Here is a 19,922-nt window from a genome sequence, read left to right on the forward strand (position 1 = left end):
AGGTCCCCAGGGAACAGGTTGCAGCCGCTGGAGAGCCACCGCCCTGGGTGATGTTTCCCTTTGTTTTTAGCATATCTGCCCATTTTCAGTTGTGTTTTTTTCCTAAAATAAACATAACGTACTTTAATCGTGTAAAAAAATTCAGTGTTTCTTAATGTCCCATTGCCTGTGCTGTCAAAAACACACACACTCAGATGAAAAGATGTTCATATGTATAGTAAGTAAACTAACTTTATTACAATTTTAAAATAAGTATTAAAAAATACATACAAAGGCCTCCCAGCCGTCCGTATTCCTCACAAGGCTTTCAGATAGCCACAACGTTTAAACTAGGCATTCTGAGCGTAAGTACACACCTTCAGGAAGAATTCTACATGTGGGAGAGGCTTTACAAATATGCTTAATCTCCACAGGGTCACTCATAAAAGCAAAAAGTGATAGACACTAAAGCCAGCACTAGGAAACCAAGTCAGTCATGGCATATTCCCTGGCCAGACTGCGTACAGCATTAACAGGACACTTACAGAGCACGGGTAGCAACGGGAGAGCGGGCTATGGCAGGTCGGTAAGGGGGGGAAATGTGCACAAAATTGGCGCTGTCGCATCGCCACTGGCAAGTGGGACCGTAGCAGCGATGAAAAGCATCGCAGCGCCCACAGCTAAGACACACCGAGACGTCAGAGTGGCTGTCTGCTTCCCAGTGGCATTCTGGGTGATTCCTGTCTCTCTGGTCTTCTGGCCTGTCCAAACATTCTATAAAAAGCATGTGTGTGCTCACAGTGAGAGAGAAGACAGTAAAATAGGTATTTTTAAAAACTTCACAATGATCACAAACGAAAATGTGCCAAGATCCAGGTAAGAAATATGTCTTTAGATGGATCGATGCACGAATTTCCATCCAAACCATAAAAATAACTTTGTTAGAAAATTGAACACATGCGGAAAGTACAATAGAGAGCAAATGTGATGGGATCGACATTCGCCAGCTCCGGGGAGGGTGCCATCTATGGGGTGACTAGCCTACGCAGACGGTCAGCAAAAGGCTGAATGCAGTAACAGGACGAATGGCAAACACAGGGTGGTTTTTATGGAAAACAAACTGGATAAACATTTTTCCAACCGAGAATCACATTCTTCACAAACAAAGGCCCTCGTTTAGAAGGAGATAAAATGGGCTTTGACTAGAATGAACGAACGAGGATGGATTTCAGCCGCCTCATCGATTTTGACCTGACTTGTTGACATTCACCCGGGGATGATGGGCCACCCAATCCGCAGGAAACAGCCCCGGCAGACAAAAGACAGGCCTGGAACCTGTAAGGCAATATTTGCCCAGCCTGGCCACCCCAGGTGGCTCCGGGGAGCGCCCTTGTTCACGCACCCCTCGCCCCGGCCTTTTATGCGGACGCAGACTAGATCTTACAATAGACCTCAAAGAGGGAGGCAGCTGCATGCATTCGGTAGAAAATGGAGAAGGGCATGGCCAGGTTGACCACGATGATCCAGGGCTCAAAGCCAAAGACGATTTCCTCCAAGCCGTTGTCGTACTCGGGCCGGCAGCCGAAGGCGGGCGGGATCCACAGCTGCAAGAGAAAGAGACCGTGCTGGCTGCGGAGGAGACCCCAGCCAATCCCGGGCCCCTGGGCAGGGAGCCTGAGGCACACCTGTCAGTGATGTGCAGCCTCTGCCCCAGGGCTGTGCGGTCCCCAATGTGCCTTCCTTTCCCGGGTCTTCGGGGCTTGGCTCCTGCCTCTCTCTCTATCAGGGACACCTGGCTTCCCCCTGCTAAACCCTACCTTCCTCCAAGTCCTGAGACACCACCTCTCCCAGGAAGCCCTCCTGGATGTAACCAGTCTGGGCAGGAACTCCCTCTCTGCTCCCGGGGCCCCCAGTGTTTACCTACAGCAGAGGCTGCCTGTTGGTCTCACCCACCTGCACGTACCTACACTGGTGCTTGGAGACCCCAGCCACACAGGTCTGGGCTGTGAGTTCTGTGGTCTCCTCTCTGGCCTGTCCTTGGCTAAGAGAGGCAGCCCAGACCCTGCCCGCATCCTCCTGGTCAGGGGGAGGCGCGCCTGCTTTGGAGCCTGACCTGAGTTCATTCTGCTCATGCTACTTCTAGGCTACAATTTCTTCAAGCCTCAGTTTCCTCATCTGTAAGATGGGAATGCTAATACCTGTCTCAGAGACTCCGATGAGAATACAGTGGCAACTAATTTGCAAAAACTATTATTTTTGCTGCTCGTGGAACCTACACACTGGTCCCCCTCTTCGGTCTCCCTGTCCTTGTTCCTCCGCACCCACCCCGCCCCCCGCCCCCCGCCCCCACTTAAATGTCAGGCTCCGTCAGCTTCTCGGTCACACCGTCCGCCCCCGTAGCTCTCCCTTCCATGCGGTGCAGGCTGCCTCTCGGATGACCCCTGGGACCCCCTCCTGGGAGTCACAGCCTCATGAGCCCCGCCCCCCTCGTGTTGTGCTGAACCTAGGGACTCGCTTCCAACAAACAGAATAGGACAAAGTGAGGGGGTCACTTCTGGGATTAGGTTACGAGGACCCTGGGACCCGCCTCGCTCATCCCTTCTTGCAAGAGAGGAAGCGGCTGCTGCGTGGTGACTGCCCTGGGAGAGGCCACGTGGCCAGGACCCGCGGGAGGTCTCGGGCAGCCGTCAGCAAGGATCTGCGTCCTGCCAGCAGCCACACAGGTGGGTTGGAAACGGTCCCCTCCCCACCCCACGGTCAAGCCTTGCAGTGATCGCAGCCCGGCCGGCAGCTGGACTGCCCCCGTGAGGGGCCCTGAGCAGAGGCGCCCAGCGAGGGTTGGATTCCTGACCCAGAGACACCCTGGAAAACAATGTGGGTGCGTTTACGTCGCCGAGTGTGGGGGTCATTTCGTGCGCAGCAGTTGGTTCTAGAGACCCTGGAGGATGCGGGGCCCGGGGAAGGAGGGGAGCAGATTACCGAGATGTTGCAGAGGAACAAGAAGGCTGCAATGTTCCTCAGGACGCTCCTCTGGGTGCTGCCCTGCAAGAGGCGGGGGCGGCAGGCCGGGCCCCGGGCCCCTGCCCAGCTCGGCTCGGCCTCCCCTGGGCCACTGACTTCTCTCAGGCACAGACTTCCGTTGGCTGCAGGTGGCATCTGGCTGCCCAGGTCCCGGGCCACAGCGTCGCTCTTGAGGCAGGAAGAAGCCAGGGGTGCGTCACTGCCGTTGCAGACCACGGCCACCCGCAGGGCCCTGATGTCCTCGCCGGGCGTGCCGGGCACTCGGTGCGTGGCCTCGATGATGAACAGGTTCTGGATGTACTTCTCCACAATGACCAGGACGGAGTAGGGCAGGTTGTACCAGGTGTAGGCGGGGCGGGCCTCGGCGCAGAGGATGGCCAGGATAGAGCCCCAGGACAGGAGCCAGGAGCCGGAGGCCGTGCCCACCAGGAGGTCCACGTCCAGTTTGCGGGCCGGGTTTTTGGACTCGTCCAGTGGTTGCTCGTCGAGCCTGTAAAGCCGGAGGCCGGCCAGCCCCGCGGCCCCCATGAGCGCCAGCAGGGCGCTGGCGTACAGGTAGAAGAGGATGAGCGCAGACTCGCTCTTGGTTTTGGAGCGGCCGATGCGGATCAGGTACACGGCCACCACCCCGATGGTGGCGGCCAGCACCGCCAGGCCCAGGCCCGAGCCCACCGCCACCCCCTGGAACCGGAACTGCATCTTCCGGTGCTGCCGGTGCGGCCGGCTGTCCACCCTGCGCCCGACGTTCTTCCACAGGACGTAGAGCATCGTGGAGGCCAGGATCTGGTACTCGATGTTGAAAGGGTAGAGGTAGTAGATGCCGTGGGAGATGGCGGAGCAGAGCGCCGGCGGGGAGCAGTTGCACGGCGGCGTGTGGTCATCCAGCACTAGGGGGAGAGGGGCCGCGGGACACGGACAAGCCGAGGCGTCACGGATGCTCGCTCGCTTGGGTTTCCCCGTGGAATTAAAGGCGTGATTTCACGGCTTATTATCATGTTTCATATCACGGCTAAATTGACAACCATGAACATCCCCAAAAGAGGATTGATTACATGAATCACATTTTGTCCATCCATTGGAATGTTACATTATCAATCTATTATAAATGTAGACATTTACTTAGCAACATACAAAAATGTTCGCAAGATATTGTTGAACGCCGAAACCGGTTTGGCTCAGTGGATAGAGCGTCAGCCTGCGGACTGAAAGGTCCCAGGTTTGATTCCGGTCAAGGGCATGTACCTGGGTTGCGGGCACATCCCCAGTGGGAGATGTGCAGGAGGCGGCTGATCGATGTTTCTCTCTCATCGATGTTTCTAACTCTCTATCTCTCTCCCTTCCTCTCTGTAAAAAATCAATAAAATATATTTAAAAAAAGATATTGTTGAACCAAAAAGCAGTTTGCCGCCCGGCAGGAGTGGCTCAGTGGTTGAATGTCGACCTATGAACCAGGAGGTCACAGTTCAATGCCCAGTCAGGGCACAAGCCCAGGTTGTGGGGCTCGACCCCCAGTGTGGGGCGTGCAGGAGGCAGCCGATCTATATTCTCTCTCATGATTGATGTTTCTATCTCCCTCCCCCTTCCTCTCTCTGAAATCAATAATTTTAAAAAAGAATTTCATTTTTTTAAAGCAGCTTGCCAAAGCATCCAGAGCATGACTCTGCTTTTGCAAATTACAGATCTACAGATGACAGAGAGAGACAGACAGACAGACATAGAAAAATGAAAATGCTAACAATGGTCATCTCTGGGAGGAAAATGGCCACTGGTTTTTCTTTTCTATTTTCCAGCAAAGGAAACTTTCATGTCCCTTTTCCCAGCTTTACTGAGATACACTCAACACTGTGAGTCTATGGTGCCGAGTGCGTGACTTCCTTCAGACGTTGCCCCCCTGTGCTTCTAAGCTCTCAACGTGAATTTGATTTGCATGTGTGATTTAAAAATTATTATTTAAAAATAACTCCGTGAGGGAAAAGGCCCATCCCATCAGCAACTATTTCCCTCTTGAGACCATCTGATGCTGGCAGGTGGGGCGTAAGACAGCACCTCCAGCCCCAGCGGCAGGAGGGCCAGGCCGCACCACCTTCTGGAGGGCACTGGCCACGTCACAAAGACACGCTCCCTAACCAGGAGGGGACATGCTGGCAGCAAATAATGAAATGCACAGCAACAGCTGATGTGTGATGGGAACAAGACCCAAATCCGGTCCCCGGCCCACTGGGCCTTCCTCGACCCCATGTTCCTCTCCACCCCAGGGTCCCGGTGTCGGAGCGACAGACCCTACGAGCTAAAGGACTTGGCAAGAAAACGGAAAGGTGGAGTGCTGCGGGCTCTCCCACAGGAGCAAGGCGGGGCGGGGAGGGCAGACATGACAAGCCAAGTAGACCTCGATGCAAACTTCAAATGAACTAAAACCAATGAACCCAAACCTACCATTAGACGGCTATGGGTTTTTAAAAGCTATACTTTCAGTAGGAAGAACTAAAGGCTTGTAAAGGCTTAATTAAACGCGGGCAGGCACAACCGCCAATCTTCCACGGTTGTACACAAAGTCATGTATCTCCGTGCCGACCTGGGCTGTGCAGAGGGTGACCCAGATGATAACCCTGGGGTCTGACAAGCCCTGACTCACGGAGGAACCCTCTCATTACACTCAGCACCCCCACTCACGGAGCCAGCAGGCGGACTCGGGGGGTTGGGGACTGTCTGGCCGACGCTGCGCCGGGCGGGCCCTGTGGTCCTCCGGCCGTTCTGCTGTCCGCAGGCCTCCCGGACGCGCCAGCGTGCAGCGGCCAGGCGCACACTCACCTGTGGTGATGTTGCCGAAGCCCAGGGTGATGAGCCGCTCCTTGTGCTCATTCAGCTGGTGCTTCGACTCGTTGAGGACGCTGTTGGCCCACAGCAGCAGGTTGGTGAACACCGCGTGGATCACCCCGAACCTGTAAAACACACGGACATTGCATACACACGCGTGTGCGCGCGCACACACACACACACACACAGACACGCAGGCCTCCCTCTCAGCCAGGACCCTGGTTTCATCGGGCAGCTCGGTCCCTGGGAAGGTCCTCTGACTGGCTGGGAGGGGCAGATCCACGGGAACTACCCAAACCACCGCCTCAGCATTCCGCCTTAACCTTGAACCTGCCGGTCCTCAACTCACTGTCTCTGGGACAAAAAGAAACTGGGTCTTGGAACCAGGGATGCAAGGATGGGCATTTGTTAAAAGCAGCCAATGAACCTACGATGCCCCAGGCCCTTTCCCCTCGAAGGGAAGGGGAGAGAACAATGAGGGGACGATGGCAGGGCTACAGCGGACGTCGGGAGAGTTGGGAACGCTACTACTGTTGGTTGGCCAACCCAACAATCACCTTCCGTGCCCTCTGCCTCGTCACCTGCCTCTGACCACACTGGGCCAAGCCCGAGACTTGCTGTCCGCCGGAGTCCATTCATTGTCTTCACTAGCTGAGTTTAGACAGAGACCCCCCAAAAGCTAGTAGCCCTTGAAAGTCCTAGTAAAGGTCAGGACTTGAAAGTCCTAGCAAAGGTCAGGGCTGTGCACTACCCAGTTAATCTAGGAGCCACTCAGTTAATTTAGGTAATAATAGTTGAAGCATCCCCACCTTAGTTCCCTTAATTCCTTAGATACTTATGTAGATCCTTGTTGATTATTGTTAATCAGATACTCCCGGAAATCTATTGATGAGCTAATCAGATACTTTGTCTATTCCTGGAAATTGTCTGCTGATCTGTGTGTCATTGAAACCTCCTTACCCTAAGGGCTACTCCAGATCAATAAAAGATTGGAGCGGCCTGAGCATTGAAGGAAGTCCTTCCGGACTTGGCCGCCTGGTCCCCCAATATTGCAAAATTATCTCGTGTCTTTTTCTCTCATTGGTTGTGCGGCTCCTCTTTCAGATACCGAACCCTACTCCACGCAGAACGTGGAGGAAACACATTCAACAGCTGTCTGCCTCCCTTGCAGCTAGGCATAGCCATGGTGCAGTGGGATGTGAGGTACTGAAAGCGTTTGTTTTCTTAATGAGTAAGATAAGCATAAGAAAGGCAGACTTACTGTCATTCTTCCCTTTTTCCCAGCCTTGTAGACATGAAAGCTGGAGTGTGGGCAGCAATATTGTGACCGTGAAGCAACCAGCATGGGATGAAACCCTAACCCACTGAGGATGGCAGAGTGGAAACATTAAAAGGCCTGTTCTGGCCCGGCCGGCGTGGCTCAGTGGTTCTATTCCCGGCCACGGCACATGCCCGGGTCGTGGGCTCGATCCCCAGTAGGGGGTGCGGCCGGAAATGTGGATGGAGAAGGCGAGTCTGGGGCACGTCAGGGAGGGGTGGGGACTGCAGCACACGGAGGGCAGCCCCATCTGGTGGCACAGCTCCAGCTCAGCCCCAGCTCATTGCTGCCAGGCACCCTGGGCTTGCCAAACCTTCCCGTTTTTCTAGGAAAGTCTCAATCTAACACCTAGAGGTGGTAAGTGACTCAGGAATGTTTAACGCTTAGTCCTTCAAGCAAAACAGGGTCAAGCTGTATGTGTATCTGGTTCAAACCACTCACTGGCCAGTTTAGAAACGAGGCTCAGAGGCAGAGAGAGGCTGTGTGCAACTGCTCAACCAGCAAGGCCGGGCAGGACACGCCCCTGCCCCTCAGAGTCCCCTTGGAGGAGAGGCCCTGGCGGGAAATGCCTGGGTACCCGGCCTAGAGCAACGCTGTCCACACACAGGTAATACAGGACACACGTGTGTGGTCTTACATTTTCCAGTAGCCACATTAAAAAAACACACACGCATGTGCGCACATGTGCACGCGTGCACACACACACACACACACACACGCATAGCTAACAGTAAGCCCGGCCGGCATGGCTCAGTGGTTGAGCACCGACCTATGAACCAGGAGGTCAAGGATCTATTCCCAGTCAGGTCACATGCCCGGGTTGCGGGCTCGATCCCCAGTAGGGGGCGTGCAGGAGGCAGCTGGTCAGTGATTCTCTCCTCACTGATGTTTGTATGGCTCTCCCTGTCCCTGCAGGAAGGGCCTGAAGATCCGAGGGCCTCCTCCCCGGCCACGAGCAAAGGCTCTGCTTGTTGGGATGGAGGGAGCGTTGGTCTCAGAGCTGTACCCCAAGCAAGAGGTCGCCAGTGGGTTCTGTTTGCTCTACAGCAGTGATGGCGAACCTATGACACACGTGTCAGAGGTGACACGCGAACTCATTTTTTTGGTTGATTTTTCTTTATTAAATGGCATTTAAACAGATAAAGTAAATATCAAAAATATAAGTCTTTGTTTTACTATGGTTGCAAATATCAAACAATTTCTATATGTGACATAGCACCAGAGTTAAGTTAGGGTTTTTCAAAATGCTGACACGCTGAGCTCAAAAGGTTCGCCATCACTGGTCTAAAGGCACCCCAGGCTCACTGTGCAAAGCACTGGTCCCCGGTTTTACCTTTCCAGGGTTTTGAAAGACTGGATGACATCCTTGGCGTGTCCCCAAAGAAAGTACACCTGTATGGGAATGAATCAGAGAAGCGCGCCTCAGCGGGAACCATCACGATGTCCGCACACTCCAGGGGCTCTAAAGCTCAGGGGGAAGGGGTGTGAATGCGGGGGCACCCGTGGCCTCCCACCCTCAGCATGGCAAGTCCCTCTCCTCATCTCCTCATGGCCTCATCTCGGGGACAGGGCCCTTCCTGGTGGGGACAGGGCCCGGGAGCGCGGGGGGCGGGAACCAGAGGGGGGCCTCCAGGGTTGGAGGAAATGGTGTCGCGGTAATTGAGGATGTTGCATGGACGCTTGTCCTCGCTTCTGTTAAACTGCTTACATCACCCAGTGGACAGTCCCTACCCCAGCGTCCAGAAGCAAATGTCAAGCGCTTCACGTGAAAAGCAGCCTTGATCCGGGCCAGTCATTCCACGCGGCCGCACGGTCCCGTCTTGGAGGCCCTGGGATACAGAGGCAGCGTCGCTGACAGAGGACGTACCTGCACCAGCGTGTGCACTGCGTGCGTGACGGGGAACACGCCCTCGGTGGCTGACAAGCAGTCAGAAAACCCAACGAAGTACCCGATCTTAAGGCACCCGAGGACGACGGTGATGACGGCAAACAAGGTGATGCTACCTGCATGGCGGGGGCAGAAACACACGTGCAAGGGTTACTACTCACTGAGGGCATTTCAGAGCAGATTCCCGCAAACCCTGGCACACGTGGTCAAATGACTCCCGACAAGGGTGCCGAGACCACTCCATGGAGAAAGGACAGTCATTTCAACAGACGATGGTGAGGAAGAACAGAGCTGGACCCTTCCTTTTCACAAATTACGTCCAAAAATTAACTCAGAATGAATCAAAGATTTGAATGCAGACCAAAAGCTGGAAAACTCCAAGAAGAAAGCGCAGGGGGAAAGCTGTTCAATGCTGGACTTGGCGATGGTTTATTGATTATGACACCAAATGCACAGGCAATGAAAGGAAAGGTAGATAAATTGGGCCACATCAAAAGGAAAAGAAAAAAATTGTACAACAAAGGACACCATCAAAAACTTATAAATTATATCTGATACAGCATTAGCATCCAGAATCTACAAAGAACTCCGATTTAACGGCAACAGGAAAATACAGCCTAATGAAAAAGGAGCAAAGGACTTGAACAGACACTTCTCCAAAGGAAACAACTGGTGGATTAACACATGAAAAGAAATCAGCAGGAAATGCAAATGAAAACCAGGTCCCCTCCAGGGTGGCTTCTGAGAGAGAGAGGGGGAAAGACAGAGGAGAGAGAGAGAGAGAATGAATAACAATGCTGGCAAGGCTGTGGGTAAATTGGAACCCTGTGCACGCTGATGTGACTGTAGAGTGGTGCAGGTGCTATAGAAAACAGTACATCAGGTTCTCAAAAAGGGCATTGTATTTCCCAGCCATTCCACGTCTGGGCACATACCCCCACACACAGAAAGCGAGGATGGGAAGAGAAGTTTCTACGGCCACCTTCCGGAACTTTCCTCACAGCAGCCAAAGGGCGGAGGAAGCACGCCAAGCGCCACCCACAGAGGACCAGATGACCACACGGGCTCTGTCCGCACGGCAGGTCCATCGGACACATGCAACCACGTGCACGCACCTTGAGGACATCATGCCAGGTGAAATAAGCCAGACACTGTGTGACTCCACCGACACGCGGTTCCTGAGAGCAGTTACATTCACAGAGGGGCAGGGCGAGGAGGCAGGAGGGCGCTGCGTTTAGTGGGTGCAGTTTTGCAAGATGAAAGCTCTGGAGATTAATTGCACAATTTGACTGTACTGAATACTCCCAACCGTACACTTAACATGATTAAGTTGGCACACTTGGTCATGTGTATTTTACCACAATTAAAAATAATATGCATATCTAATAAGTTCTACTATTGGCCTGGCAAGCTGAAACTGGAAGACAGGTGTGTGTCCTGTGTATCAGTGTACCCACCCCTGCACATCCGGGGTCTGACAAAGGGTAGACACCCAACAGGCTGGCAGAGTCAACCGCAGGCCCCAGAAGCTTCTCTCCCAAAACGATGCATCTAAGAGCGTCACTGTTCTGGTCAAAACTCCCAGTTCTCTGACCTAAAATCGTGCTCCCTAAAGAATAAAGGGCCCCACTGGCCTGGCGCAGTGGTTGAATGTCAACCTATGAACCAGGAGATCACGGTTCAATTGCTGGCCAGGGCACATGCCCGGATTTCGGGCTCAATCCCCAGTGTAGGGCATGCAGGAGACAGCCAATCAATGGTTCTCTCTCATCATTGGTGTTTCTCTCTCTCTCTTCCACTCTGAAGTCAAAGAAGACGAAGAAGAAGAAGGAGGAGGAGGAGGAGGAGGGGAGGAGGAGGAGGAGGGGAGGAGGAGGAGGAGGAGGAAGAGGAGGAGGAGGAGGAGGAAGAGGAGGAGGAGGAGGAGGAGGAGGAGGAGGAGGAGAAAGGCGAAGGTACAGAGGCCTATGGGAACTCACAGCACTATCTTCGCGGCCCATCCACAAACCTAAAACTTTTAAAAATAGAAAGTGTGTGTTTTCAGTGATAGGTTAGGGCTCCATAGCGGCGACACGGAGAGGTCTGTGCTGCATGATGTGAAGAAGGGACGGGAACATTCTCCCATGGTCTATATGGTCTATCCAGCGTGGTTTGGGCCAGAAATAAAAACGAACAAAGAACATGCATATAAGAAAGAGACTGGAAAGGAATGTGCAGAAGACAGGAACTGGGAATTTGCAACAAATGAAGCAATTAACAAGAAAAACGTAATGCCCGTGGGGACTGACCAACGTCAGCATTTCCAATCCGTCCTCGGGGAGGCGCTGAGCGCCGTTCACACGTTCTCTCCCACGGACGGAGGAAACCGGATCGTGTGTGACATGCTTCACGGCGTGAGAGAGCGAAGGGCAGGGGCCCTCACAGTGAGCTATAACATTACACCCCCCCTTAGGAGCGCCCCCGTCCCCCTGCCGTGAGCAGTAATGCAATCGCCTGGCTCCTTGCCTTCGCTCAAAGCCATATAGAAACATCTCTAAGTCCCATTTTCTTAAGTCCTGGAAAACCCCCGGTGAAACCAGAGCCTTTGTAAGAGGAGATTCAATCGCCGTGCTTTGAACTGGCCGGACAAACGCATAGTTCGTGTTGATTACAAAGAGACAGAGCAAGAGCAGGCGAGGCAGGTGGTTGGGGTGGCAGGTCACAGGCAGCGGCTATGGGGACCTGGCACCAGTCCAGGGAGCTAGACAAGCCCCTTCCCTGCTCCCAGCCTTGGTTTTCCCGTCTACAATGAGAATAGTCCACAGCAGCGGCTCTCAAACTGCATCCTGCATCAGAATCACCGAAGGGGGGGTGGGCGGGAAGGAGGGGTGCGCGGGGGGGGGGGGGGGAGGGGGTTGCTAAAACACCCCTAGTTGGGCTCCACCCCCAGAGTTTTTGATTCGCTGGGTTTGGGGTGGAGCCCCCAAATTTGCATCTCTAAGAAGCTGCCAAGTGGGGCTGATACTGCTGGTCTGGAACCCCACCTTGAGAACCACTGGTCTAGAACATCTCCGTCACTGGCATCTCAAGGGCTGTGATGAATCCATCAGGGACCTTCTCACACTCTCAAAGTCTTTTCTGCCTCCATCCCTTCGCCACCCATGGATTCATTCACCCATGTATTTATACAACAAATACTGTGCATGAGGCATTTGCCAGGGGCTCAAAGGAACACCAACAAGATTGCTGGGGAGACAAACATGCACAGGTGGAATGTTGCACAAATTGGGGTGTGCACAGGGCAGACAGATGAGCTGGCAGCAGGCGTCTGGTCTGCCGCCTGGGAAACCAGAGGCTGAGGAGGGCCGAGGCCAGGGAAGGACTGCAGCTCAAGGACCCTCCTCTTCCCACCAAGGCATCCTCGTTTGTCAGGGCAAAAGACAGGAAGATATTTGAAGACATGCAAAACATAATTTGTTCAGCAACTATTTGTCAAGAAACAACTATGGTCCAAGCACTGTCATGGGCACTGGGGATATAAGAAGGGTAATGATAGAAAATATCCAGCCCTGGCCAGTGTGGCTCAATGATCAGAGCATCTTCCCATGCACTGAAGGGTCATGGGTTCGATTCCTGGTCAAGGGCACATACCTGGGTTGCAGGTTCAATCCCCGGCCCCTATAGGGCCATGTGTGGGAGGCAACCAATGGATGTGCCATTCTCACATCAATGTTTCTCTCTCTCCCCACTCCATCACTTCCACTCTCTCTAAAAATCAATGCAAAAAATATTCTCAAGTGAGGATTCACAAAACAAAAAAACGTAGCTGCCCTCAGTGAGTTTAACGTTCTGGTGGGGAAGACAGAAAACAAACAAATAAATGAATAGAGAAGAAGTGCCAGGACGTTCTAAGTACACGCAGAAGAGCAGAGCCTGGCAGAGAACTGACGGTGATGACGGTGGTCAGAAAACACACTAGGGTCGGAGAAAAATGTCCTCCCTGTAACTCGCCTGACAAAGGGCTTTAACCAAACAACCAGGCCTCACAGTTAGGGAAGGTGAAGAGGAGAGGGGGCAATAGTGAGCAATAAACTTGGCAAATTGGAGAGGCAGATGGGATGTATAATGGAGGGAAGGAGAGAAGGGAAGAAAGGAGGGAGGGAGCAAAGGAAGAAGGGAGGAAAATGGATGATGGATGATGGATGATGGATGATGGATGGATGGATGGATGGATGGATGGAGATAGATCAATAGATTCATAGAAAAGAAAATAAGATATAAGGCATTAAATCCAAAGGGATGAAGAGAAACTGTCTGGAAATGTGTGATTTACAGGCTCGGCAGAGACTTGTGACAGAATAAAATTGGAGTGGGACTGGGTGGGAAGCAGAGATGTAAAGCTTTTCAACGATCTCATGGGAAGGAAATGGGGGCTGGGGGGCAAGAGGAGCAAACAGAGGGGAGTAAGTGATTTCCAAAGGTCTGTCTCATTGGCCTAGAGCAGTGATGGCGAACCTTTTGAGCTCGGCGTGTCAGCATTTTGAAAAACCCTAACTTAACTCTGGTGCCGTGTCACATATAGACATTTTTTGATATTTGCAACCATAGTAAAACAAAGACTTATATTTCTGATATTTATTTTATATATTTAAATGCCATTTAACAAAGAAAAATCAACCAAAAAAATGAGCTCGCGGGTCACCTCTGACACGCGTGTCATAGGTTCGCCATCACTGGCCTAGACCTTTCCACGCCCTGCCTGGGGGCTATGCTCTTAGCCATCCTGTCAACTGCCCGCATTGTCTGGGTAATCGTGGTGCAGGGCCTGCCATGCCTGATCACCCACCCCCCGCAGCCCAGCCAGTGCCTGGCACCCAGTGGGGACTCAGGCCAGCGGGTGAACCAAAGCAGACCACCGGCTCTGCTCAGCCACCAGGAGGTCGCCCCCATGCTGTGGGCTTGGCTGTCTTCTCTGCTACTCCCTGCAAGGTCCTCAAATCCTTCCACTCGATGGAGAAGACGGAAGCGAGATGAAAGTAGGGCTATGCCTTCCCTGTCAGCCTTGATGTCACACCCTCTGCTCCAAGCAAGGAGCAGGTTCCTGTCTCTTTCTCACCCTATCCCAATGTTGTCAGCAAGGGAGGCTCAACCCTCCTTCTCGGCCCTCCCAGCTTCCTGGTGTACGTAGGGAACAGCGCCCACCTCAGGAATTGCTGGGACATTGAAAACATTACAAGGGGCGAGTAGGGGTGTAGGGCGATGGTGACTGAAGGGTAAGGGGGTCCTTTCTGAAAGGACAGAAACGTCCCCTACCCTGACCCTACCTGTGAACGCGCTAAAAGCCACCAGGTTATACGCTCTAAATGGGCGACTGGTGGAGTTTGGTGGCTGTATCTCCGTAAAGCTACTACGTAAAGAGAATGAGAACTGCCAGGACACACAGATGCTGCACCCTGGACGGAACAAGGAAGCAGGGCGCGTCTGGGCGGGGCCGTGTCTGCGGAGAAGAGGCGGTCACAGGAAGATGAGCATGCGCCTCGAGGCAGGAAAGCACAGGGCAGCCCAGGCGGTGGTCATGAGCTTGCCTCTGCCGGGACCTCAGGAGGGTAGCTCCTCGTCCGTCCTGGCTGCACTGCAGACTGCAGGCTCCCTGAGCACCGGGACCCGCGCCTCTGTGCCCTGTAGCCCTTGACCTTGTCCCTCCACCCCGTCTCTGCCACCACACCCCACAGCGCCCGCCCCTCCTCATACATGTACTTTCTCACACGTGTGACAGCCCGCTTCCCGAACCCTCCACTGTGCTGCGGGCCTTTGTCTCCACAGCTCCTACAGCCGCCGCCACCCACCCCCCACCCCCCCCCCACAGCCCCAGGCTGATCCCTCTGCCCTTCACTTCTAGTCCCTCGAGGGGCCATGAGCAGAGAGCTCCGAGCAGCCCCCTCCCAGGGACAGCGCGCTGCACAGAGACGCAACGTGGTGCGCGTGGGTGCGGGTCATTTGAGGAAAAAAGCCCTCTGTAAAAAGCTGACCTCATACAAGAAGTCCGTCTGAGGGCGATCATCACACAGACACAAAAAGAACTGCTGTGTCTAAGGTCCCGGCTTTCCAAACGCACTCCATGCGCACGGCTGTTCTCGTTGTCCGTCCCTCCCTTCTGTGTTAGTGACACTTCTCTGGGCTTGAGACAGGACAGACACGAGTAAAAAATAACAATAAACTAGCTCGGCCGACGTGGCTCAGTAGTTCAGCATCGACCCGTGAACCAGAAGGTCACGGTTTGATTCCCAGTCAGGGCACACGCCCGGGTGGCAGGCTCGGTCCCCAGTGCGGGGCGTGCAGGAGGCAGGCGATCCATGCTTCTCTCTCTTCATTGATGTTTCTCCCTCTCCCTCTCCCTTCCTCTCTCTGACATCAATAAAAATGTATTTTTTAAAACAACGACCTGTCCCACTTTTAAGAGACTGGAAGCAGAGCAGGAAGCGGGCTGGTCTAATGTGATGACACAGCTGTTTCCCGGGTTTCGGGTCAGTGCACACACCGGCTGCAGGAGACGGCAGGGCTGCTGGCGTTCCTTCCCCACCCGTCTCTGCATAAATAACCCATCGTTTCTACCACATTTTTAAGACCAGGTCAGTATTTCTCATCCCAAAGCAAAGAGTGAAGACAGGCAAATACAAAACGGAGTCATTTTCATTGAGCTGCTGTTATCGACCAGGCGAACGCTGAGGTATGAGGAAACAGCCCTTTCACTTGCCGGAACCAGCCTGAGAACTTAAACTTTTGAACTTCCCAGCGTTGCACTCATGCCTAGATACGCACCAGTCCGCTGCGAGTCAACGAGTGGATATACATTGGACCTTCAGGTGCCCCCATAAAGGACTCAGGATGTGAGCAGACCTCCTGCCACCCATCCTCCAAAACACAGGGCACCCATCAGCCAGCCCCTGACATCTGACTGACAGCTGTGCTGGACCAAGTCAAGAGCTAACAAGGCAGGCCCGGCCGGCGTGGCTCAGTGGTTGAGCGTCAACCTGCGAACCAGGAGGTCGGTGTTCAATTCCCGGTCAGGCCACATGCCCGGGTTGCAGACTCGATCCCCAGTAGGGGGCGTGCAGGAGGCAGCCGATCTATGATTCTCTCTCCCATTGGTTTCTATCTCTCTCTCCCTCTCCCTTCCTCTCTCTCTTGAATCAATAAAAAGGAATAAGAGCATATTTTTTAAAAAAGAATCAATGACAGATATTTTTTTAAAAAGAGCGAACAAGGCAGGGCTGGCTATCCTCCAGGATATAACTTTTACTTTAAGAACTGGGAGCTTTTCATCCTTCACTGGGACACCTCTGGGGGTTCGCCTACCTGTGTTCTAAGTTTGCAAACGCTCAGACCCTTGAATAAAACTTCCGCACTCAGCCAACAGAAGTCCTCACCGCCTCGCACCCAGCAGATAGAGCAGAATATTTCCTGCTCAAGGAAAAGCCTTGCAGCCGAGACCCCAACCCTTTCTCTGGACAACCTCAGCGCCGGCATTCCACGGGCGGGCTTGCTCGGAGCCGCAGACAGCTGAGCCAGCCAGGGAAGCCAGGGCAGAGCTAGGCCGAACCCGTCTTTCCAGCTCGGATTCCAGGGAAACCTCAGACGCAGGGCTCAGGGCACTTCCCTTGGCACCAGGACCTCCGACCTTCTTCTGGGATAACTTGCCTCTCGCTTCTTTGAGGAGCCACGGCTCACGGAGAGGGTGGGCATGCTCTGCAAACTGTGTTCACGCGACACCTCCCAGCCCCGCCCTGAGAGGCGGCCGGGATCCTTATTTCACTGATGGGGAAACTGGACTCAGAAAGGTGATGGCGCCTAGCCAGGTTGGCTCAGTGGATAGAGCGTCAGCCTGCAGACTGAAGGGTCCCAGGTTCGATTCCGGTCAAGGGCACATGCCTGGGTTGCACACTCGATCCCTAGTAGGGAGCGTGCAGGAGGCAATCAATCAATGATTTTCTCTCATCATGGATGTTTCTATCTCTCCTCTCCCTTCCTCTCTGAAATCAATAAAAATATATTTTTAAAAAAGAAGAAGAAAAAAAGAAAGGTGATGGTGATAGAGCCAGACAGCGAGCCACGCCTTCCACGGCCAGCGCCAGCGCCATTGTCCACATGCCTCATCTGAACGGTTATGTTATTACGGGGCAACTTGCTGAGTGTCTAACAGCCACCATTTAGTGAGACCTACTGTGTGCTCTCTCTCTATTGCCTCATTTATTCTATCACTGCTCGGTGTCCAATGAACATCTCCCCTTGTACCATGGCCACCAGAGAAGCCCGGCTCCACATTCTCACTTCTGCTCCTCCCCCGTCTTCCCAATCTTCCGAAATGCAGCACCATCCACCCACTTCCTCAGGCCCCAAAGCTTGGAGCCTTCCAGGAAGGAGGGAGAAAGTGAGAAAAAAGAGGAGAGAGGAAGGAAGGGAGGAGGGAGGTGGGGTTGGGGAGGGGTGGCAGAGAAAGGAAGGAATGCAGGAAGTGGGAGGAGGGAGGGGAAGAGAAAGAGAAGAACAGAAGGAGGGAGGAGGGAGGAAGTGAGGGAGGGACAAAGAAAGGGTCCTTCCGCTACAGGAAGCACAGGTTGAAAGCCTGTGTTTCTAATGTTTGTCAGCCTGTGTAAGTCAATATCCTCAAAACAACATTTCACTTCTATTTGTCTGTTCGATACAGCACCGGATCACTGCCATTCACAGTCACAGAACCATGACCCTCCCTAAAACAGCCATTTTCAGAACAGGAAGTTGGGCCACCCTGGAGTTGGGTCAGTTTTTCTCAAGACAAGATGAACTAGGCACAGTCCCTGAGAAATCTAAAATCTCACCCGGATGACAAGGCTCAGGCAGAAACTGACAAGGACCCATGGCTCCCCGCGGAGAGCGTGGTGCCCCTTGGGAGTGAGCAGGCGGGTGGGGGGCGTTGGGGCAGACATTCGAAGGGAAGGGGGGGAAGGAGAACAAACGAGTGCTGGGCACCCACCTGTCGCCGGCAGTCATTGGTTCCACTAAGTGTGATTCCCGGGCTACACGGGCTGAAACTAGCTGGTGGGCAGATGAGGGGGTCACCCAAGGAAAGTGGAAGGCGCGCTCTCCGTGAGATCTGAACATGAGCATTTGAGCCTGTGTGCGGGGTGTGGACCTGCCTCTCCCGTGATGGCTTCTCAGGCAGGGGCCTTCTCCACAGGCACCCACTGCCTCCCCTTGGCCCCGCGTCATGTCTATCTCCCTGTCATGGGCGAGAGCTCCGGAGCCATGGGGAGGGTTCCCCTCTTGAGGAAGTTTCCATCGATATGTTGTGAGTCCCCAGCAGGTGCTTCTACCCCCACCGCCCGAGCTTTACCTGCTCGTCCATACGTCATCCACCCGCCTGCATTTTCCCAGCACCTACTCTGTGCCAGGCCCTGAATGGCTCCAGGACTAAGAGATGAACATCACAGCTCTCCCCTCTGGTAGAGGGGACAAGAGTGTCAACAGGTGGAACAGTGTCCACCCAGGGCACAGCCAGGTCAGAACCTCAAAGGTGGGGATAGGTTGGGAACACATCACTGGGGAGGAAGGGGAGGGGGTGGGGGGAAGGGCATTCCAGGAAGAGGGAACAGAATATGCGCAGTCATGGAAACATGCAATATTGTGACAGGACCTAAAACCTCTGAGACGGGAGCACTGGGTTAAAACTAAGGAACTCATCTGGTGCCCTAGCGCCCAGTGGATAGAGCGCTGGTCTGCGACTGGGAAGGGTCCCGGGTTCAATCCCGGTCAAGGGATGTACCTCAGTTGCAGTTCTCTGGTCCTGGGCGGGGTGCGTGCAGGAGGCAACCAATTGATATGTGTCTCTCTCACATCAATGTTCCCCTCTGTCTCTCCCTCCTTTCCACTCTCTCTAAAAAGATCAATGGAAAATATCCTGGGATGAGGATTAACCAAAATAATACTACCACTATTATTATTATTATTATTATTATTATTATTAAATGCCAGAACTAGGAGAGTGGTGTTCATCCTGGGGTCAGTGGAAGCTCTAACAATGGGATGCAAGGCAAGAGCCTGCAGGTGGAGAGAGGAGGCTTCCCCAAGAAAGGGGGCGCCCGGAGGGCAGGGAGGGCAGGCTGGGAGAGCCAGGAAGATGCACAGAAGACAGGAAAGAGGAAAAGGCAGCGGGGAGGGGGAAGGGCACGGAGCGGCCCGGCGGCGAGCAGGCCTCCCTCCCGGACTCACCGCGGAGCCAGCGCGCGCCGGCGTGCGTGTCCTTGAGGCGGACGAGGCCGCGGTGCGCGGCGCGGCGGCCCACGTACCACAGCATCCACAGCAGCTGCAGCAGCATGAGCGCCGTCAGCGCGCACAGCAGGTGGCTCTTGCCCACGCCCGCGGCGTGCACGGCCCAGGCCAGCAGCAGCAGCAGCCCCGCCACGAACACGATCAGCCCGTACTGGCTGCTGCGCGCCTCGGCCAGCTTCTGCGGGACGCAGCTGCGGGTGCCGCCCCGCCGCGGGGCCGGGGACCCGGGGGACCCCCGAGACCCCGGGGCCAGAATCTGAGACGGCGGGCAGAGCGCGGGCTCCGACGACCTTCTGTCCAGGGCGCTCCGTGCCGCCCGGGGAGAGGGAGGCGCCCCCTGGCCCTCGGGCATCCTTGAGTGGCTGCGGCCCGGCCCCCACCTGCCGCCCCTGACCTAGCGCCTGCCCCACGCCCTCTTCCAACCACCACCCTCCGGGTCACCCTCCTAGGCCAGCTTTCCCCTCTCCTGCCCCAGTCAAGGTGCCACCGCCCCGCCCGGCTGCCCCCGGCCACCTCGCGCTCCCGGTGCGCACCGCCCACTTCCCCTCGCCCTGCGATGCCGTGGCAGCTCTCCCTCCCTCCCTCGGCGACCCACGCGGGCCGCTCCCGCCCCTGATG

The 19,922-nt window shown here is 54.5% G+C and overlaps 1 protein-coding gene across 1 annotated transcript; it reads right to left on the minus strand.

Moving 5' to 3' along the window:
• Nucleotides 1-1,412: 1,412 nt before the first annotated feature.
• On the minus strand, nucleotides 1,413-19,656 carry OTOP1 (otopetrin 1; the record flags this gene model as incomplete). The annotated part of the gene is made up of 6 exons (XM_081106791.1): nucleotides 1,413-1,583; nucleotides 2,959-3,887; nucleotides 5,809-5,939; nucleotides 8,466-8,524; nucleotides 9,000-9,136; nucleotides 19,245-19,656. 6 exons carry the CDS (start codon nucleotides 19,654-19,656, stop codon nucleotides 1,413-1,415), a joined length of 1,839 nt encoding a protein of 612 aa, XP_080962917.1.
• Nucleotides 19,657-19,922: the final 266 nt, after the last annotated feature.

The sequence above is a fragment of the Myotis nattereri genome (assembly GCF_964212035.1).
Source record: "Myotis nattereri genome assembly, chromosome: 1".
NCBI lineage: Eukaryota > Metazoa > Chordata > Mammalia > Chiroptera > Vespertilionidae > Myotis > Myotis nattereri.